Source organism: Meriones unguiculatus, chromosome 3, assembly GCF_030254825.1.
Source record: "Meriones unguiculatus strain TT.TT164.6M chromosome 3, Bangor_MerUng_6.1, whole genome shotgun sequence".
In the NCBI taxonomy this organism is placed as follows: domain Eukaryota; kingdom Metazoa; phylum Chordata; class Mammalia; order Rodentia; family Muridae; genus Meriones; species Meriones unguiculatus.
Window position 1 is genome coordinate 179,102,216 of NC_083351.1, and position 17,012 is coordinate 179,119,227.

Here is a 17,012-nt window from a genome sequence, read left to right on the forward strand (position 1 = left end):
CTTCCTTCTGTCCTTCCTTCCTCTTCTTTCTTTTGAGACAGAGTCTTGCTTTGTACCTGGGGCTAATCTGGACTTCCTTCTGTAGACAAGGCTCAAACTCATGATTCTCTTGTCTCCACCTCCCAAATGCTGGGATTACAGTCGTACCCCAGGATGCTTATGGCCAAACATATATTTTTAGCATCAGTGGCTCAGCTGGTTAAGGCATTTGCTGCCAAGCCTGATAACCTGAATCTGATACTGGGACCTACATGGTGGAAGGAGAGAATTGACTCCTGCAAGGTATCCTCTGCCTTCTAGAAATGCAGCATCGCAAGTGCTCATACACAATAAATAAATGTAATTTAAAATGTTAAGTTTGGCAGGTGGCACATGCCTTCAATCCCAGCACTTAGGAGAAAAAGGCAGGCCAATCTCTGTGAGGTCAAGGCCAGACTGGTCTACAAAGTGAGTCTAGGACAGCCAGGGCTACACAGAGAAACCCTGTCTCAAAAACAAACAAACAAACAAAACATTAAGTGTGCATGTTTTTAAAAATAAACCTTTTAAGATTGGCAGCGGTGGTTCATGCTTTTAATATCAGCACTTGGAGGCAAAGGCAGGTGTATCTCTGCCTTCAAGGTCACCCTGGTCTAAAGAGTGGGTTCCAGGACAGCTAGAGATAAACAGAGAAACTCTTTCTCAAAAAACCAACAACTACAATAAATATATAAAATTTTAAAACTTTTTAGCAGTCAGAATTGAACCTAGGGTCTCACATCATGCTGGGCGGGTGTTTTATTGCTGAACTACACTCCAGCCCCTAAAACAAATGTTTTGAGAACAATTTAAACTTACAGAAGAATCACAAAGGACAACAGGACAGAGTTACTGAAAGCTGCACCCAATTTCCTGCATTACTGATGTTCTCCAGCTGCCAGGGACACTGCCAACAGTGAACCAACACAGGGATGCTGTCTCTAAACCCCGTTCTCTGTTCAGATTTCGTGAGTTTGTGTGTTGCAGTCTCTATGTGTAGTCGTGGCTAGTCTGGAACTTGCTAGATAGAGTAGGGTGACCTTGAACTCACAAAGATCCATCTGACTTTGCATTAAAGGTATCTGCCACCATCCCAAGACTGTGCCATGCCAGTGTCTCAAACTTGCCTTGGTAATGATAACCTTGACTGGAGCTTTTTGAGAATTTTGCACACTCTCTCAGTCAGGACTCTTGGGTGATTTCCTCATACTTAAGTGGAACCACAGACTTGAGGTAAGAGACACTTCTTGTCACACCATAGTGGGCATGCCCATACAGATACACTCTGTTGCACTGCTGCTGAGCTTGGTTGCTGAGTTTATTATGCAACATAAAGCTGAGGGTTACACCAGCTTTGCTGTGCAGTCTTACTTCTCCTTTCTGTCCTTTATTACTTTAGTTTAGAATTTCTCCTTCTCTCTCTCTTTCTTCTTCTTCTTTTTCTTCTGCGGCTTCTTTCATGTATCACCACATTCAACAGATATCAGTCTGACTAACATTCCATCCCACTATGACATGCCTTACAGTTTTTTAATGCAGTCTTTCAATAAGCGTCTTCTTTCATCTGAGTTGACTTGGCACAATATTAATAACATCTATGCATTGTTCTCTTATTATCTGCACATATGAAGAGATGCACGCACACATGCTCATTTCTGGTATTTGTCATTTGTCTCATCTTTCCTTTTCTGATCAGTCTGACTGTAGGCATATCCATTTTATTGATGTTAAAAGACTTACTTTGGTTTGTTTTTCTCTATTTTAGTCACTGATCCCTATTTTATGCACAGCAAATGCTTTTAACCCCTTAAGCTATCCCTCCAGAGTCTTATGCTAAAAGCTAAAGTTAACTATTTCTAGTCTATTTTCTAATAGAGTTTCATGACAGAAATTTTCTTCTAAACGCTCGTTTAGCCAAGCATAGTGGTGCAGTCAGGAGGATGAGGCAGAATGATTGTGAATGCTGGGCCAGCGTGGGCTACATAAGGAAGCTGCAATGCCCAAAATTAACCTGTAAGCCCCACATGCCCAGGAACCAGGTAACTTCCTGGAATTTTGGGAATTGTAGTTCTTGGGAAATAACAAAGCCTCATGGGAAAAGTATGGTGGCCTATAGGTTTGTCCGTATAAGCCTCTGCAACACATGGCTGGAGGCCATTTCAGCTGGGAACTTTCCTGGAATGGTCCTGACCAAAATCCTTCTCTTTGTCAGTATTTAAAATTGAATAAAGCTTGCTTCAAATTTGGCCCAAAATGATGGAGTTGTTTTTTTCTGGCAAACCTCAGGATGAGCAAGACCATCTCAAAAAAACCAGGGGATGTTCAATTTTTCCAGTTTCTTATAAACTCTACATACTAACTTCCTTCTGAAGTATAATTGGCAAAAAATTTCTTCTATTCTGTAGACTGTCTCTTTACTCTGCTGATAGTTTCTTTTGCTGTATAGATGCATTGTGTTTCATTCACATGATAATACCATTTGTTCATTTTTCAATTATGATTTTGTTGTTCTTTAAGAATATTTTGTTGGGGGCTGGAGAGATGGCTCAGTGGATAAGAGCACTGTCTGCTCCTCCAGAAGTCCTGAGTTCAATTCCCAGCAGCTACATGGTAGCTCACAACATATAGACTGGAATCTGATGCCCTCTTCTGTACATGCAGATAGAGCACTCATATATAAAATAAATTTTTAAAGTATATTTTATTGAATTCACTACAACAGAGAAATGGGTTGTTAACGAGGCAGAGTGCCACCGGTCCCATCTCTCAGTTTTCAGGGTGATTTCTTATGCTACTGGAGTCTTTTTCAGAAAACTCTTGCCTGTGCCTATGATGTTCCTCAACAAAGAAGTGAACAAAGAAAACTATGGAATTCCATTCAGTCACAAGAAAAAAAAATCCTTAGTGAAATAATCCAGGCTCAGAGAAAGAAATATTGAATTTCTCTTTTATATCCCAATCTAATTTTTTTATATTTCAATATAAACATTTTAACTTTTATATGTGTCTGCCTGTATACATGTGTGTGTCGATCATAAAACTAGAAAGTGGACTGTGGGGGTGGTGGTGGAAACAGACCTAAAGGTGGGGAAAGAGTAACAGAATATACTTGATGTGAAAACAGAAAGGCTACTGCAGGGTAGAAAGAGCCAGTGTGGGGTGGGAATAGATGGGAGGAGGAGAATAATGAGGAAGGATAATAAAAAAACAAACTGTTCGTGAAAATGCCATAATGGAACCCATTTCTTTGAGTGTTAAACAGCAACAACAAACAATAAAAGCACAGAGGCAGGTCGAAGGCGGCACAGGGAGCTGGGGGACGTGGGAGCTGCAGACATAGCTGAAGCATGCTTGTGTCTCTGTGGTTTAAGTAAAGGCCACGTCCCCTGCCCCATGATCGTAGATGTGGATACTTGTTCCCCGCTGAGGGAGCCGTTGATAAAGATTGGGAGGTTGCTCTGTGGTGAGGTGTGCCACTTGGGGGCTTTGAGGTTTCAAATGCTCATGCCATTTCTAGTCATTTCTCTCTCTGCTTTCTACTTGCAGAAAAGGATTTAAGCTCAAAGCTATTGCTCCAGCACCCTGCCTGCCTGCTTGCTCCCTGCATGATGGTCATGGATTCACCCTCTGGAACTGTAAGCCTCAATGAAGTTCTTCTGTAAGTTGTCTTGGCCATGGTGACTCTCACCAGCAATAGGAAAGTAACTAACATAGTCCTGAAAGACGAGCTCTTACTTCAAATCTGTGACTCAGCCACATAGGTTCTGGCAGGAGGTATAGGAGCACACCAGCTACTCACCACACATAACCAAAAAGAAGCTCAGAGTGCCAAACAGTCCATGAACCAGAGGCTAGTCAGTAGAACATGAACATGAAGTCTACAATTGGAAAAGAAAGTACTAAATGTATGTTAGAGACACAGCAAAACAGGGAAGCCAAATCAACATCATGTGGGCAGCAACCAGAGACAACTTCCTTCCTGCTGTGTCTATAAACTCACCAACCAGCTACCTCCCTTAAGCAAATGTGATGTTGCATGGTCCACGCTCCAGAGTTCTTGGAAAGTAAAGATACAAGTACAGAAGATAAAAACAAAAACAAAACAACTTAATTGAAATGTTAGAAGATGAAATTGTGGAAATATCCCAGAAAAACAATAGAAGCTATAGTGACAAACAACAACAAAACCGGAAGAAAATAGAGTGGAGTACAGGGCGGAGTTTTCAATGCCAGAGAAAGAAAAGAAAGAGAACAAAGGAGCAACAGGAAAACGTTTCCACAAGTGAACACCAACTAGCGGGCTCCCAGAAATTCCTGGTAGAGTTCAGAGAGGAAACCCTGAAAGCCAGGCTTGTAGCAGGCTGGAGGCAGACAGATGTTGACTTTACCCGATGCCTCATAACCTGGGACAGCAGCACAGAATGCCTTCAAGTGTATGTGAGAAATCCACTCAGATCTGGACTTTTATACCTAGCCTAACTGCCTCGAATGAAGGAGAACAAAGACACCTACTTACTCCCCCACAGCATTCTCAGAAAGGTCCCCGCGTCTCTACTGAGTAGCTGTCTAGAAATCTCCCCGGGGAAACGGAGGGAAGGCTCCACGGAGAGCTACATGTGTGGCACTGTGTCTGGCAGTCACCCACGTGAACACATGGTACCGAGGGCTGAGGTGGGAGGGGAAAGGACCAAGTGAAAAACGAGAGTGACATTAGCTACAGGACACGCAAAAGACTCTGTAAGAAATGTAGCATGTCCTGCTTAGCTCCTGGGTGACACAGGCACCGGTTACCAGGATGGCTCCCCAGGAGCACGGTGCCAGGGGTGACCCGGTCCAGGGAAGAATGTGTGAGGAGGCCTGCAGACACCTCACGAGAAGGCAGCTGCAGACATGGAAACTGACACCATCTCTTCTGGCTAGCTAAGGTTGTCACTGACCTCCTAGGTCATGATTCTACAGAAAGGGCACTGGATCAGAGAGGCTGTTGGCTCAGTGCACTGCCTGGGCCAGTGAGCCCTAGGCCTTTGTCAGGAAGGGAAGAGGTGAGCTGGGCAAGTGTACACGTGCAGCTTCCGAAGCCGGAAGCTTGGGCTGTACTCATTCATCACCAGCAAGCTGAGCACCAGCCTACGCCAGCTGACCATGCAGAGTTCATAGCTGAACGGGTGCTTCCGGGAGCGAAATGAGAGCAGATTCACGTGTTGGGAGTGATGACCAATACCACGGGGACCAGAGTCCAATCACTGGCCCTCCCAGACTGCATACCTACCTGTTCATTTGCATCCTTTATGAGAGGCAGAAAGAGGACTCAGCACTTGGAATCATCGGCTCCTCTCACAGAGGAGCTGGGTTCGGTTCCTAGCACCAGCACGGCAGCTCACAGCCATCTGTAATTTTAGTTCCCAAGGATCTGACACTCTCTCGTGGTCTTCGTGGACACCAGGTACATATGTGATGCACATGCTTACATGGGGGTTAAATACTTCCACATGTAAAAAGTATTTTAAAAGAGATTGTAAAATATCTTTTATGACGTAAACATGAAAACGTGAGGCTCTGCTGAGGTCCATTCCTTTAACCCTTTGTTTCCATGTTCATGGTTGGACAACCATCTGAAACCACAGTGGCCGTGGGCTCCATTCTATCTGGCATGGACCTGCGGCTCTCACACACCGGTGCCAATAAACCAACAGCAAGAGAACCCTGTAGGACTCTTGCCAGCAAAGAGAGATCTTCAAGAGAACCACCTTAAAGTTATGTCTCATTAGCAAGCAGTGCAAAGTCTGTTTCACATTTCATAGTCTTCTTCATAGTTGTCTCTATTATTTCGTTACCCTATACTATTTTTAATAAAAGAAAATATACTTTCATTTAAAAAAATAAACTTATTGATTATGTGTACTGGTGCATGTCTTTAATCCCAGCACTTGGGAGGCAGAGGCAAGTGAGTTCAAGGCCAGCCTTGTCTACATAGTGAGTTCCAACTCAGCCAAAACTACATAGTGAGACTTTATCTCAAAAACAAACATTAGCAACAGCAAACCCAAACCAAACCAAACCAGATTTTAAAGAAATAAACTTATAAGTGTCACAAAATCAGATGTGTACATCAAAATGCTTTTGTGTATGAAGAAAACAGAATGTTAGCTCAACCCTCTACATCTAGCTGAAAAGACCACAAAATAAAAGAGGATAAGAAAGAATGAAAATATACAGAGGAAAGTCCAGCATCTGGGAAGTGGAGGCAGAAGGATCCTGAGCGAGGCCAGGCTCTCTCTACATCATAGTGAGACCCTGTCTTTTGGCAGGGGTGAGTAAGCGATGAAGATTTTGAATGATGTAATCATTATGTACTATGTACATGTATGGAACCAGAGCAGTGTATCTGTAAATATGCAAAATTTCTATGTCAAATAAAATATATTTTTACAAACACCTGGAACCCCTATAGTTGGCCTTGGCAAGATCTCAGTCATTTCTGACTCAAGTAGCTGGAGCTGAGATAATGTTTTTTATTTCTTGAAACAGCGTCTCAGTATGCGGCCCTTGCTAACCTGCAGCTTGGTGTCTAGACCAGGAAGGCCTCCCACGCAGCGACCTACCGGCTTCTGCTTCTCAAGGACTGCGATTAAAGCTACCACACCCAGCCTTTTCGTTTAGTTTTTACATTTATTTATTTACTGTGTGCATGTGCACGTGTGTGCTTGCGTGCATGTTTACACGTGAGAATGTGCCACATTGTTGGTCTGGCGGTCAGTGGACAACTTTTGAGAATCAGCTTTCTTCTTCCACTATGTGGGGACCCAGGGGTTGAACTCAGGTCATCAGGCTCAGCAGCAAGAACCTGTTCCCACCGGGCCACCTCACTGACCCCAAAATGATGTATTTAAAGGACATGTAGGCTCCAGAACACGGCCTTATATTTTGTTCATCTGTTTTTGTCTTGGAGACAGGGTCTCTCACTGTAGCCTTCAATGGCCTGGAACCTGCTATGTAGACCAGGCTGGCCTGTAGCAGACTTCCTGCTCTGCCTCCAGGTATGTAGAAGCGTCTAAAAAGATTGAGCTTTTATATTAAGATTAAATGGTGAAACCTCATGGAAGTACCTCTAAAAGTTAGGGTGATAAACATCAGGTCCAGGGGACTAGAGAGATGGCTCAGCGGTTGAGAGCACAGGCTGCTCTTCCAGAGGACCCAGGACTCAATTCCCAGGACTCACGTGGCAGCTCACAACTCTCTGCAACTTCAGTTCCAGGGGATCTGACACCCTCATAAAAACATACGCTCAGGCAAAACACCAATGCACATAACAACAACAACAGATCAGGTCCAATACACCCCTGTGACGGCATATCACTGACTGGGGGCTGGCATCGCCTCAGAGAACAGGCCGTGACTGAACAGCAGAAAAACTGGCTCCAGTGTTTGTTTGTTTTTTAAATCCATATATTGGTTTTTGTTGTTTGTTTTTGATTATTTATTTTATCTTTAACATCATAATTACACTATTTCTCCTTTCCCTTTCCTCCCTCCAAACCCTCCCATATGCCTCTGCTTGCTCTTCAAATTCATGGTCTCTTTTTTTAATTATTATTTGTTGTTACATGCACATATGCATGTAACATATATATGTTTCTAAATATAACCTGTTTGGTTTGTATAATGTTATTCGTATGTATAGTTTCAGGACTGGCTATTTGGTACTAGATAATCAGTTGGTGTGCTCTTCCCTGGAGAAGACTATCTCTCCCACTCTCAGCATTCCTTAGTTGCATATAAGGGTGAAGCCTATTATCTTTCCCCCATCCACTTTGGCATGTCTATTTTTGTTGCCCTGCTTTTCAAAAATGCCACAGGAATGCCAGGCCAGCCACACAATGACATCCAATAAACACAAGAAAAAAAAATCAAGGTAGAATTCTAGGCAAAAAACAGAGAATGATTGTCAAGATTTTCTATTATCTACTCGAGGTTTAAAACAAAGACGAAACACCTTGTGCTGGTTTCAGTTTTTGTCAGCTTGACATGAATTGGTTACCTGGGAAGGCAGAACTTCAAATGAGTAACTGCTTCCGTCAGGCTCACTGAAGTAAGTCTGTATAGGTCTTTTGATTAATGGTTGATATTGGAGGGACAAGGCTACTGTTGTTTGCGCCATCCCTGGCCAGAAAGATGGTCCTGAGTTTTATGTGAAAGCACACTGAGCAAGCCAGGGAGAGCAAGCTGGTGAGCAGCATCCTCCAAGCTCCTGCTTGAGTTCCTGTCCTGATGTCCCTTATCAGGACTGTGAACTGTAATCTGAAATAAACTCTTTCCTCTCTAAGTTGTTTTTGGTAAATGGTACTCACACAGTGACAGAAACAAAACCAGGAGATCTATTTATCTCCGTGCAGTAACTGCCCTGAGCAGCAGAGGATACTGTACAAGGCTCCTCTCTGCCTCCAGCCACTGCAGTTTCTCATGAGTTCCAACCACTGATGGAGCTTCCCCTTCCCTCTTGGCTTCTCTCTGGAAATACCCATTTGTCATACCCCCTGTCCTTACTGCTATGGTATGCAGGGCAGGAGTAGCACATTCAGCACCCACAAGCTAGAACTCTTCATCCTTTCTAAGCAAGGAATAATCTTTCTAGAGTCAAGACTCCAGGGTCCGGGCCTGAGATGCGTGCTGGATATGTCTCCAACTGCTACCTCTCAGCCCACTGGGGGTGAGTCGTGTTTTGATGTCACAGAAAGATAGCTTTCTGCTTATTCTTGCTTCTGTAGACCCATCCATCTCTCTCTTAAGTATTGAAGACTTTGTCTGAAGCCCCCAATCCCATAATGCCGTGTTTTCAGGTGAGAGGAAGAAAGGTCCTGGGAAGGTATCTATGAGCTGGGCTTTGCCCTGACCTGGTCACTTACTTGAGAACAATATCCAGGGCTCTGACCTCACTGGTTCTTTATGGCTTTGCCTTGGGAAGCAGACTCAGGGTCCTTGAAGGGCCAGTTTTTATTCCAGATCTGTCCCCAGCCTTGTGTCATGGAATCCAGCATCTATGCCTCATGTCCTAACTAAATAGAATTAACATACTGACAGTCTCTGCACTGTTTCCCTTGATTTTGGACCTGAGACATCAAAGACTGATTCTCTGTCCAACCCTTTTTCAGCGTTTATAAGCTAGCTGGAGCTCACTAGGTTGCCTCACTGGCTGGATCCTTTGGGGAAGCTGGGAAGGCCATAGGTACTTCCGTCTTTCCTATGGAGCAAAGTGTCAGGAAGACAACAGTGTCTGATCTTGGCTTTTGGGAAAACACAAACAGAGAGGAAACGGAGATTAGATGAAGTCACCAAAGTAAATTCAAAGAGTCAGGCTCTGTGACAGATGGCCTAGCCCTTAGTCTTGAATGTGTTTGCAATCCTGGCCCTCTGCTCAGTCATTCTGCCAGTCACTAGGAACTGATCCAGTCCATTGCCTTTCGCATGTGCTTGCCCCAGCCAGCCTCAAGGACCGGAGGTGACAGTGCTGCTGTTCTTTGTTGAGGGAGAAAAGAGCCAGGGAGAGTGAGGTAGGACCCTTCTATCCATATGTTCAGGGTGGATGGGAGGGGTACACACCCTGCTCTGCAGAACCCCAGGGTCCTCCTGTGGGTCAAGCATGCCCAGTAGCAATCCCCAGCAGCTGTACCCCAGCACCAGTGAGCGCCCCTGGCCTCAGAGCCCACCTCTCTTCCCATAGAACCATGGGCTGTCCTTCCTATCCTGCTGAGGTGCCAGCTCTGCAAAAGAAACACGAGGCCCTAAGATCTCAGGGACACAGAGCAACTGTGTTCACCCTAATTCAGGAGAGGGGGAGAGAGTCGTTAGCAGTGCCAGTAAGTACTTTTTGAGACCACTGGCTGACAAATGGGGAAAACATTAGAAAATTAAATTATGTTGAGAAAAAGCGGGTAGGGATGACCTTGGAGAGACGATGAGATCAACCACGTACTTCCCTGTGTCCAGCCAGAGTTTCCTTCCTCCAGGGCTTCTTTTTTAGGCACACCGGCTTCTCCGAGAGGTCTTTGGCTAATGGTGGAAAATTTCAGACCCTGGGTTCTGCAGAGCAGGTGTTTCCCCTCCCCACCCACCCTGTAGAAAGAGGGAGGAGGGAGCCAAAGAAGAGGGTGCCCCCGGGGAGAGGCGCCGATGGGGAGCCTGCAAAGCTGCTCTTCTTTCTTGATGCCCTTTCCAGCTTGGGTTGGGCTTTGCTAGGCTGGTTAGCATCAGGCAGCATGGCCTTGCCCTCGCTGTGTGGCTCCTACTCCAGTTCACCCCAGCACTCGGTGGCCTGTCACAGCTCGTTCTGCAGCGTGCAGCATTAGCAAAGGCTTGGCAGAACCAGCGGACCTTACGGCTGTGAAATGTCCCTGAGTCCCAGCCAAGATCTTTTGCCACCCAGTAGGTCAGAGCATGAATGACAGTCAGTGAAGTGCTCATCACCCTCCTCAGCCCTGCCAGGACGAAGACATCTGAAGTTGCCGTGCAGCCTAATCAACCAGGAGTGCCCTCTCCTAAGGAAAGAGCTGCCTTTCAGGGTTTAGGGAGTAAAGCTGTTTCCCTGAAGTGTCCTTCTCGCCACTGAGAGTTGTGGGGCACAGGTTGGATCTGCTGCCAGGAATTGCACTAGTGTCTTCTGAGTGCACAGGAGTGTGGGTATTTTTTCAAGTGTTTGCTAGCTGCCTGCCCTACTGGACGAGTCAGGAAATGGGGAATCCTGTTTGTGAAGGCCAATGGCTCGCAGGCCTGGCATCAAAACTTCCCAGCCAAGCACTGAGAGCTATTCACTCAGTCCCTGGCCTGATATGCAGTCCATGTGTCTACACTGGGCTTCATCTTTCTAGCTGTTTCAGAACGTGGTGCCCAGTGGAAAGCTTCTACTCGATGCCACGGACACATCTGCCAACCACATGAAGAGCTGTGGCTTAGTTTCTACCCAGGGTGGAGGAGTGATACTAGAATAACAACAGGCTCTTCAAACCTGAGGAGCAGGGTAAGTATGGATGTGCAAACACAAGAGTAGCACCAGGTCCTGATGGCATTGCTAAGCCACCTTATAATTCTCTGCCATCTGGACTCCAGCTGCCTTCCTTCTTACTCTCCGGTACTTCATCATGAGATACTTTTCCAGAGCTTTACCTGCAGCCCAGATCAATGGAAACCCCACTATCCTCTCAGTGCAGGAAGCCCTGAGCTTCCACCTTTGTCCCACACTACCAAGACCAGCGATAGCCTGGGAACTCCATATGCAAGGCTGCTGAGACCAGACCCTGGCAAGAGCAGGGAACGTGGGAGTGGGCGGAGTCAGCCTCACCCAGCACTTCAGAGCACCAGACCCAGAGTGGGCGCGACCACAGGACACTATCCGCAGACTGCGTCACCCAGGTCACGGGAGCTGCCCAGGCAGAAGAGCTGGGGGAGAGGCCCTGATGTCTTGGCTTTGCCACTGTTCATGCACTTACTGGCCACTAGGCTGTCAGATACTCTTTTTCTGAGAACAGAATGTGTTGCCGGCACATAGGGTGTCGTACTGAGAATAATGAAAGAACAAGAAATAATTTGGATCATTTGAGCCAAAATACCCACTTCTACCTAATTCAGCTGAAAAGAGCCCACAGCTAACATATCACCCCCACAGCTGCCCACTGTCCTCCAGGGATAATTATACAGCTGGGCTATTTGCTGCTTCCTACACTAAGTATTCTGGAGAGCATCACAGCCATGTACAGTGTGGCTAGAGCACCTGGCTCCATTTCCAGGGCACTCTGCCATAGAAGAGGTTCTAACTCCCAAGATAGCTGTCACCCAGTTGTGACAGCAGAGGGGCCTATCATTGTCCCCCTCCTTCAGTGACTGAGCACTGGACCTGGTTCATTCAGGGTCAGAGTATCTTGGTAAGGTCTGGAGAGGTCCAAGGCCACAAGGACATTCATTCTCTTGGGAAGAATGGGCTTGTCAACGGGGGACATTATCTTCCATGGTTTGGTCCTTAGAGATGTCCCCTCTATCCTACCTGGCTGACACAGGCACCCACAGTCATGTTGTTGCTTGTCATGGGGTAGGAGTCTGGTGTTTGCTTGCAAGGAGAGAGAAGGATGAGAGAGCAACTGTGCACAGCTTGTATGTAGACAAGGCCACCACTACCTGGACCATGCCCTGAGGGCACGTAGGATGTCCTGTGAACCACGAGGCAGGCCACAGGAGGGAAGCGGTGGCAGAAGACAAAGAACAGTAGGGCCTGCAGCAGCAGCTCAGCCACCGGGCCCAGGCTGCTGGTGCGGCACTTCCTGGCACCTCAGTGGTTACTGAGTGACAACAAGTGCCAGTAGGTGGCAGCCCTGTCTCTCCCAGAGAGCTATATTGGGGCAAGGAAGGCCAGATCCTGCACCTAGCAGGAATCCCAGAGACCAATGCCTGGTGTCAGCCTGGACCAGGACAGTGGTGTAGAGGTCATAAGGAATCTAGGAGATCATGGCTAGGCAAAGCAAGTGACATGAGGAGGATGGAGAGACCAATAGACAAGGCTGTACTGGTGAGACATGATGGTGGGCATTTGTAACAGACTAAACAGTTGATCCAGAAGATGGAAAAGACACCTGGGTCTTTTCCTCACATCTGGACAGGCTCCTCCTCACTAACACTCTCCAGACTCACTCAGCTCTGCCCTGGACACTTATCTATTTGCCTCACACTAATACACCAAACCTTCATCTGAAATCTTCCTTCTCTCGTGCAGTGGGGGCTGCAAAGGTCCTGTCCTGCTCCCAAGTTACCTCACAGAGAGGGTGCAACAGATAGCACTAGCACAGAGAACAACCGGCAAACAGCAGGGCTGGGGCTTGAGTGAGCCCATCCAGGCCAGCCACTGGAATTGCACACACATCCAGGTATCTACAGGAAATTCCCGAAACCACCTAGAACTCCCCAACCATCCAAGGAGAAGTTATCTCTGAACCAAGGCTTGTGAATTTTGAGTCATTACTCACTGTTTCATAGCGTTCACACACAAGCCTTGATCTCTCTAAGCTTCATCTTTAGGATACTACTGTAGCACAAGCTTGCCTCTTCTGAGGCATTAGGGACATGCCAAAGGAGAGAGAGGGTGCTGCATACTGGCATGAGGCTTCAAAGAGAGGGTTGCTGTTCTTTATAGGCCTGGGGCTAGAACAGCTGGACAATGACAAGAGCATGTCCCATATCCACATCTAGCTGGGTCCCAAACCTACCCCTCGCTGGTTTAAGAACCACACATCTGTTTCTGGGCTGTTGTTTTCTCTCTGGGCTTGATCTGTGTCTTGGGGTCTCTGTTGTCTTCTGATCCTTATGTGGAACTCATCTCTCTCCTCCAATTATCTATGACTAGCTCCATTTTGCTTTCACACACCTGAGACACCAATGGTGACCCACATTGGAGAGACAGGAGCTTGGGGCCCGTGACAAGACTGCAAATGGGGTGAAGAAGTTACTACCAACTCTGTCCGGCACCATGGGAGCCATGTTCCCATCTCCACACAATGAATGCAGAGTAAATGTGGGGTGCTTTGGATGAGTACCAGCCTAATATGGGCTACTACCCTGTACCCCTCTGTCTGCTGATCAAACCCCCACCATGCAGCTTTCACAGCACCCTAAGACGCATGCCCCATTGCTGGTGCAGGAGAAACTTTGGGCTGACATGGAACAAAGAGGGAATCCAGACTGGCAATTACCCAGCTAATTTCAGCTATGTAGACAGCCAAATCAGATATTTTAGTTTCTTTAAAAGCCCACCTCAGGGCCTGAATTAGCCACCTAATTAATTATCTGTAGCAGCCTGGGACTCTCTGGGTATAACATGGGTCCCTTCTGATGCAAGATGCTGGCTTGTCCCTGAATCCTGTCCTGGTGATGTAATCATTATAATTAGATTCAACCTGAGTCTACCTCAGTCATGAACTCTCAGCAAGCACACTGGATCTACTTTTCATCACATATAAGTGAAGTCACAGACACCCTCTGGGAGATGCCTATTTCTGCAGACTCCCCTCTTTACTGGCCCTGAGGACCCAATCAGCTTCCTCTCTTTGAGTGTTCCCCCTCCCTTCTCCATACCAGCAAAGGATGCCTACCGAATTCCAGCTGAGACCCACCCCAGTCAGGAGGCTCCCCTGAAGGCCACGAGGACTCTTCAGTGGTGGAACTGGTGAACTCTTGGCATCGAGGCCGCACAAGGGTGTTGGGGCACCAGAGCAGGTAGCTCTGAACAAACATGAGGTGCAGCTAGGGAAATGTCAAAGTCTACAGGCCTGAGCTGACCAAACTGCCCTGCTGATAATGGGTACCAAACCTTCACCTCATTGTCTCAGCATCTCCTGTCCAAGAACTCAGCCCACTGTCCTCTACCAGTTTCTGGTCCTACTGTTGCTGGCTACAAAGATGGCTTTGGGCCAAGTGGGGACAGGACTACCTTCAAACATGAGCAGGCTACTCTCACTTAACAACACAAAAGGATTCCTTTCTCTGCAGAAGGGAATGTGGTTACACAGCTCTCTTTTCTTATCCCTGTTTAACAGTACTGTCTCTTACCTGGGGGAAGCCCATAGGTTTTATTGCCACCGTTGGGATCACCCAAATCTTGTTTCCTGGTGTACCTTTTGTTCCCAGGATTGACTCGGGAGGCTGCTCACAAGCCTTGATCTCTGCTGCTCCGCTCTTGATCTGCCTCAGGATGACCAGTAGGTTCTGTTGCACCACGGCATGAGGCGCAGGGCCGTCTTACACACCACAGCCTCCCCTCCTCTTGTGTTAAATCTCAAGGCTTGAGTCCCCGGGGATACAAAAGTACCGGGCTGGACCACTGCCCTAGGTTCGTTCAGAGGGTGAGCCAGCATCTTTGGTGGCTGTGTGAGGTCAGAGGCTCATGCAGCCGCTGCAGTGGTGGAGATGTGTCTCTGAGTATCCCATGTCTGTGCATCCCTAGTGGCTCAAGCCCATGCCCCCTCCCTGCCCAGCTCCTACCTCCCAGGGCTTGCTTCATCACGAACTCCATGACGATGGCTTGGTTCCTCTGGAGCCACTCCGGGTCAGATCTCACATTCAAGCGTGGTCAGAGTCCTCTGCCTAGAGAGAACAGGCGGTCACAGGTACCCCGACCAGGCTTTCCTGAGAGCCTCGTCTGCTCTTTGCTCCCTTCTCCAGTATCCTGAGTCCACTATGAGAGGCTTTGTCCCCAGCACCCAGACCAGGATGGCAGGATACAGAGCCCAGACAAACTAGCAGTCGTCTTGCTGCTTCTGGGGTTTCTGAAGGAAGCGTTCGTCTCCCACTGCAGCTCACAACTTGAAGCCACCAGTTACTGGAGTCTGGCGCCAGCCTTCTCAAGTGGTAGTGGGGGGCGGGGGGAAGGAGGGAGCAATGTGGAGCCCAGGGGGCATTTGAAGGTCAATGTTCTGCTGTAGTGCCCAGGTTCTGGCTGCTCAGCCTCCTTGGTAATTCTGGAGCTGTGGGGCAGGGGTCCCCGTGGAGAAGGATTGGGGAGACAAGTCCGTGAACGCTGCCCCTCAGGAAAGGTCCTTATGGCCTCTGACTAGTCTCAACTCTCTGTCTCTAGGGAGACTCTGGCGACTCCCAAAATGGGCCCACAGCAGAACTAGCCCTGGATGGGGGAGATGACAGGCAGGGTCCCAGTCTTCCAGTCAGAGTGAAGACAGATGACCTCTCCCTGCTTCTGAATGGGGTAGGGCGACCCAAGCCAGAATGCCCGGGCTGAAGTGCCAGCGGCTTTTGGGAAGGTGCTTTCTGAAATCCTGTCCGGGAACCTAGTCTCTGGAGAACCAATGTTTACAGGTTTCCCTCTGCGGATTGAGACCCCAAAGAACTAGAGAGGAATGCCAGGCAATGAGTGTCCTAGAAGCTAGAGGTTCAGGGATGCCTTTTCTGTAAAGCCAATTGCCTTCTAAACTTCTGTCTCCTGGGGGATGGGGGCTCTGCAGGGCCGGCTGCAGAGAGGTTAGGACGCTGCGGAGATTCCGCAAAGACCAAGGCGTCCAGTTCTTTCGCGGCCGCCGCACCCTTTGCTTTGCAGGCGGGCGAGCCGCCGGCCCGGAGCGCGGCCTCAGGCTAGAGCGCGCCAGGGAAAGAAGGAAAAATCAAAAATTGAAAAAGGACGCCGAATGCAAAGGGAACCAAGGGCCGCTTCAGCACCTCTCGGTGGACAGCACCCTCCAAGCTGAGCAACCTTGGGGGAAAACCTTGGGTCTGAAAAGCAAGGAACCAAGAGCCAGGGAACCCAGGATCTGGGGAGGAGACCCGGGGCTAGAAAACCGGCAGCCGAGAAGGGAAGCCCAGGAGTCGGGAGAAAGAGTGGGGGGAAGCGGAGAGGAGGGAGCCGGTTAAGGTCTCCCGGCTGCTAGGGCGCCGGTTACCTTCCAGGGCGGATGATCAGCAGCGGTGCGCTGTCTGGCTGGCGGGGTCCATGTGGCGCTCTGTGCTGCGGCAGCGGCTGAAGGGCACCGCGAGGAGGGCGCGTCACTCAGAGGCGCCCCCGCCCACGTCCCGCATGACGAGGAGGGCGGGGTTCCTAGAGCCTGGCCTGGAGCTCAGACAGCTGCAGAGGGGCCCCTCCGTGGCCTGGGCCACTCTCTCCGCGCCGGCTTGGAGACCCTCCAGAAGCCGTCACTCGAGGGCGCAGGGCGACCCCAGGGCTGGGGGCGCCGCCCCTAATTTACCCACCGTGTTTGCTCTTGACCCGGTTGCCTCCGTCTCCGCTTCTTTGCTGACAAGGCGGGAGGAGGCGAGCACAGCCCGAGACCCCGCGCTGGATAGGCCCGCATATCCAAACTTGCGAGTGTGCAGAGCTGGCCCTGGCAGGACAGAAACCCCAGGCGGTCGGGGACGCCTGAAGGTCACTGCGGACACGGCTGGGTGGGGGCTCCCGGGACAGCCGCAGCTCCGCCTCTGGGCCGCCCCTTCCCCAGCGCCAGTGTTTCAGCACCGCC

General features: G+C 48.6%; 1 protein-coding gene across 1 annotated transcript in view; it reads right to left on the bottom strand.

Annotated features, from left to right (window-relative positions):
* Window positions 1-16,595, bottom strand: part of Cplx1 (complexin 1) — a 28,625-nt gene extending 12,030 nt beyond the window's left edge. Inside the window, exons 1-2 of the mRNA XM_021645638.2 lie at window positions 16,440-16,595; window positions 15,034-15,135 (exon numbers count right to left, since the gene is read on the bottom strand). Of these exons, the coding sequence (XP_021501313.1) occupies window positions 15,034-15,064 (31 nt within the window). The 5' untranslated portion in view covers window positions 15,065-15,135; window positions 16,440-16,595. The remainder of the gene's footprint in view (window positions 1-15,033; window positions 15,136-16,439) is intronic.
* Window positions 16,596-17,012: the final 417 nt, after the last annotated feature.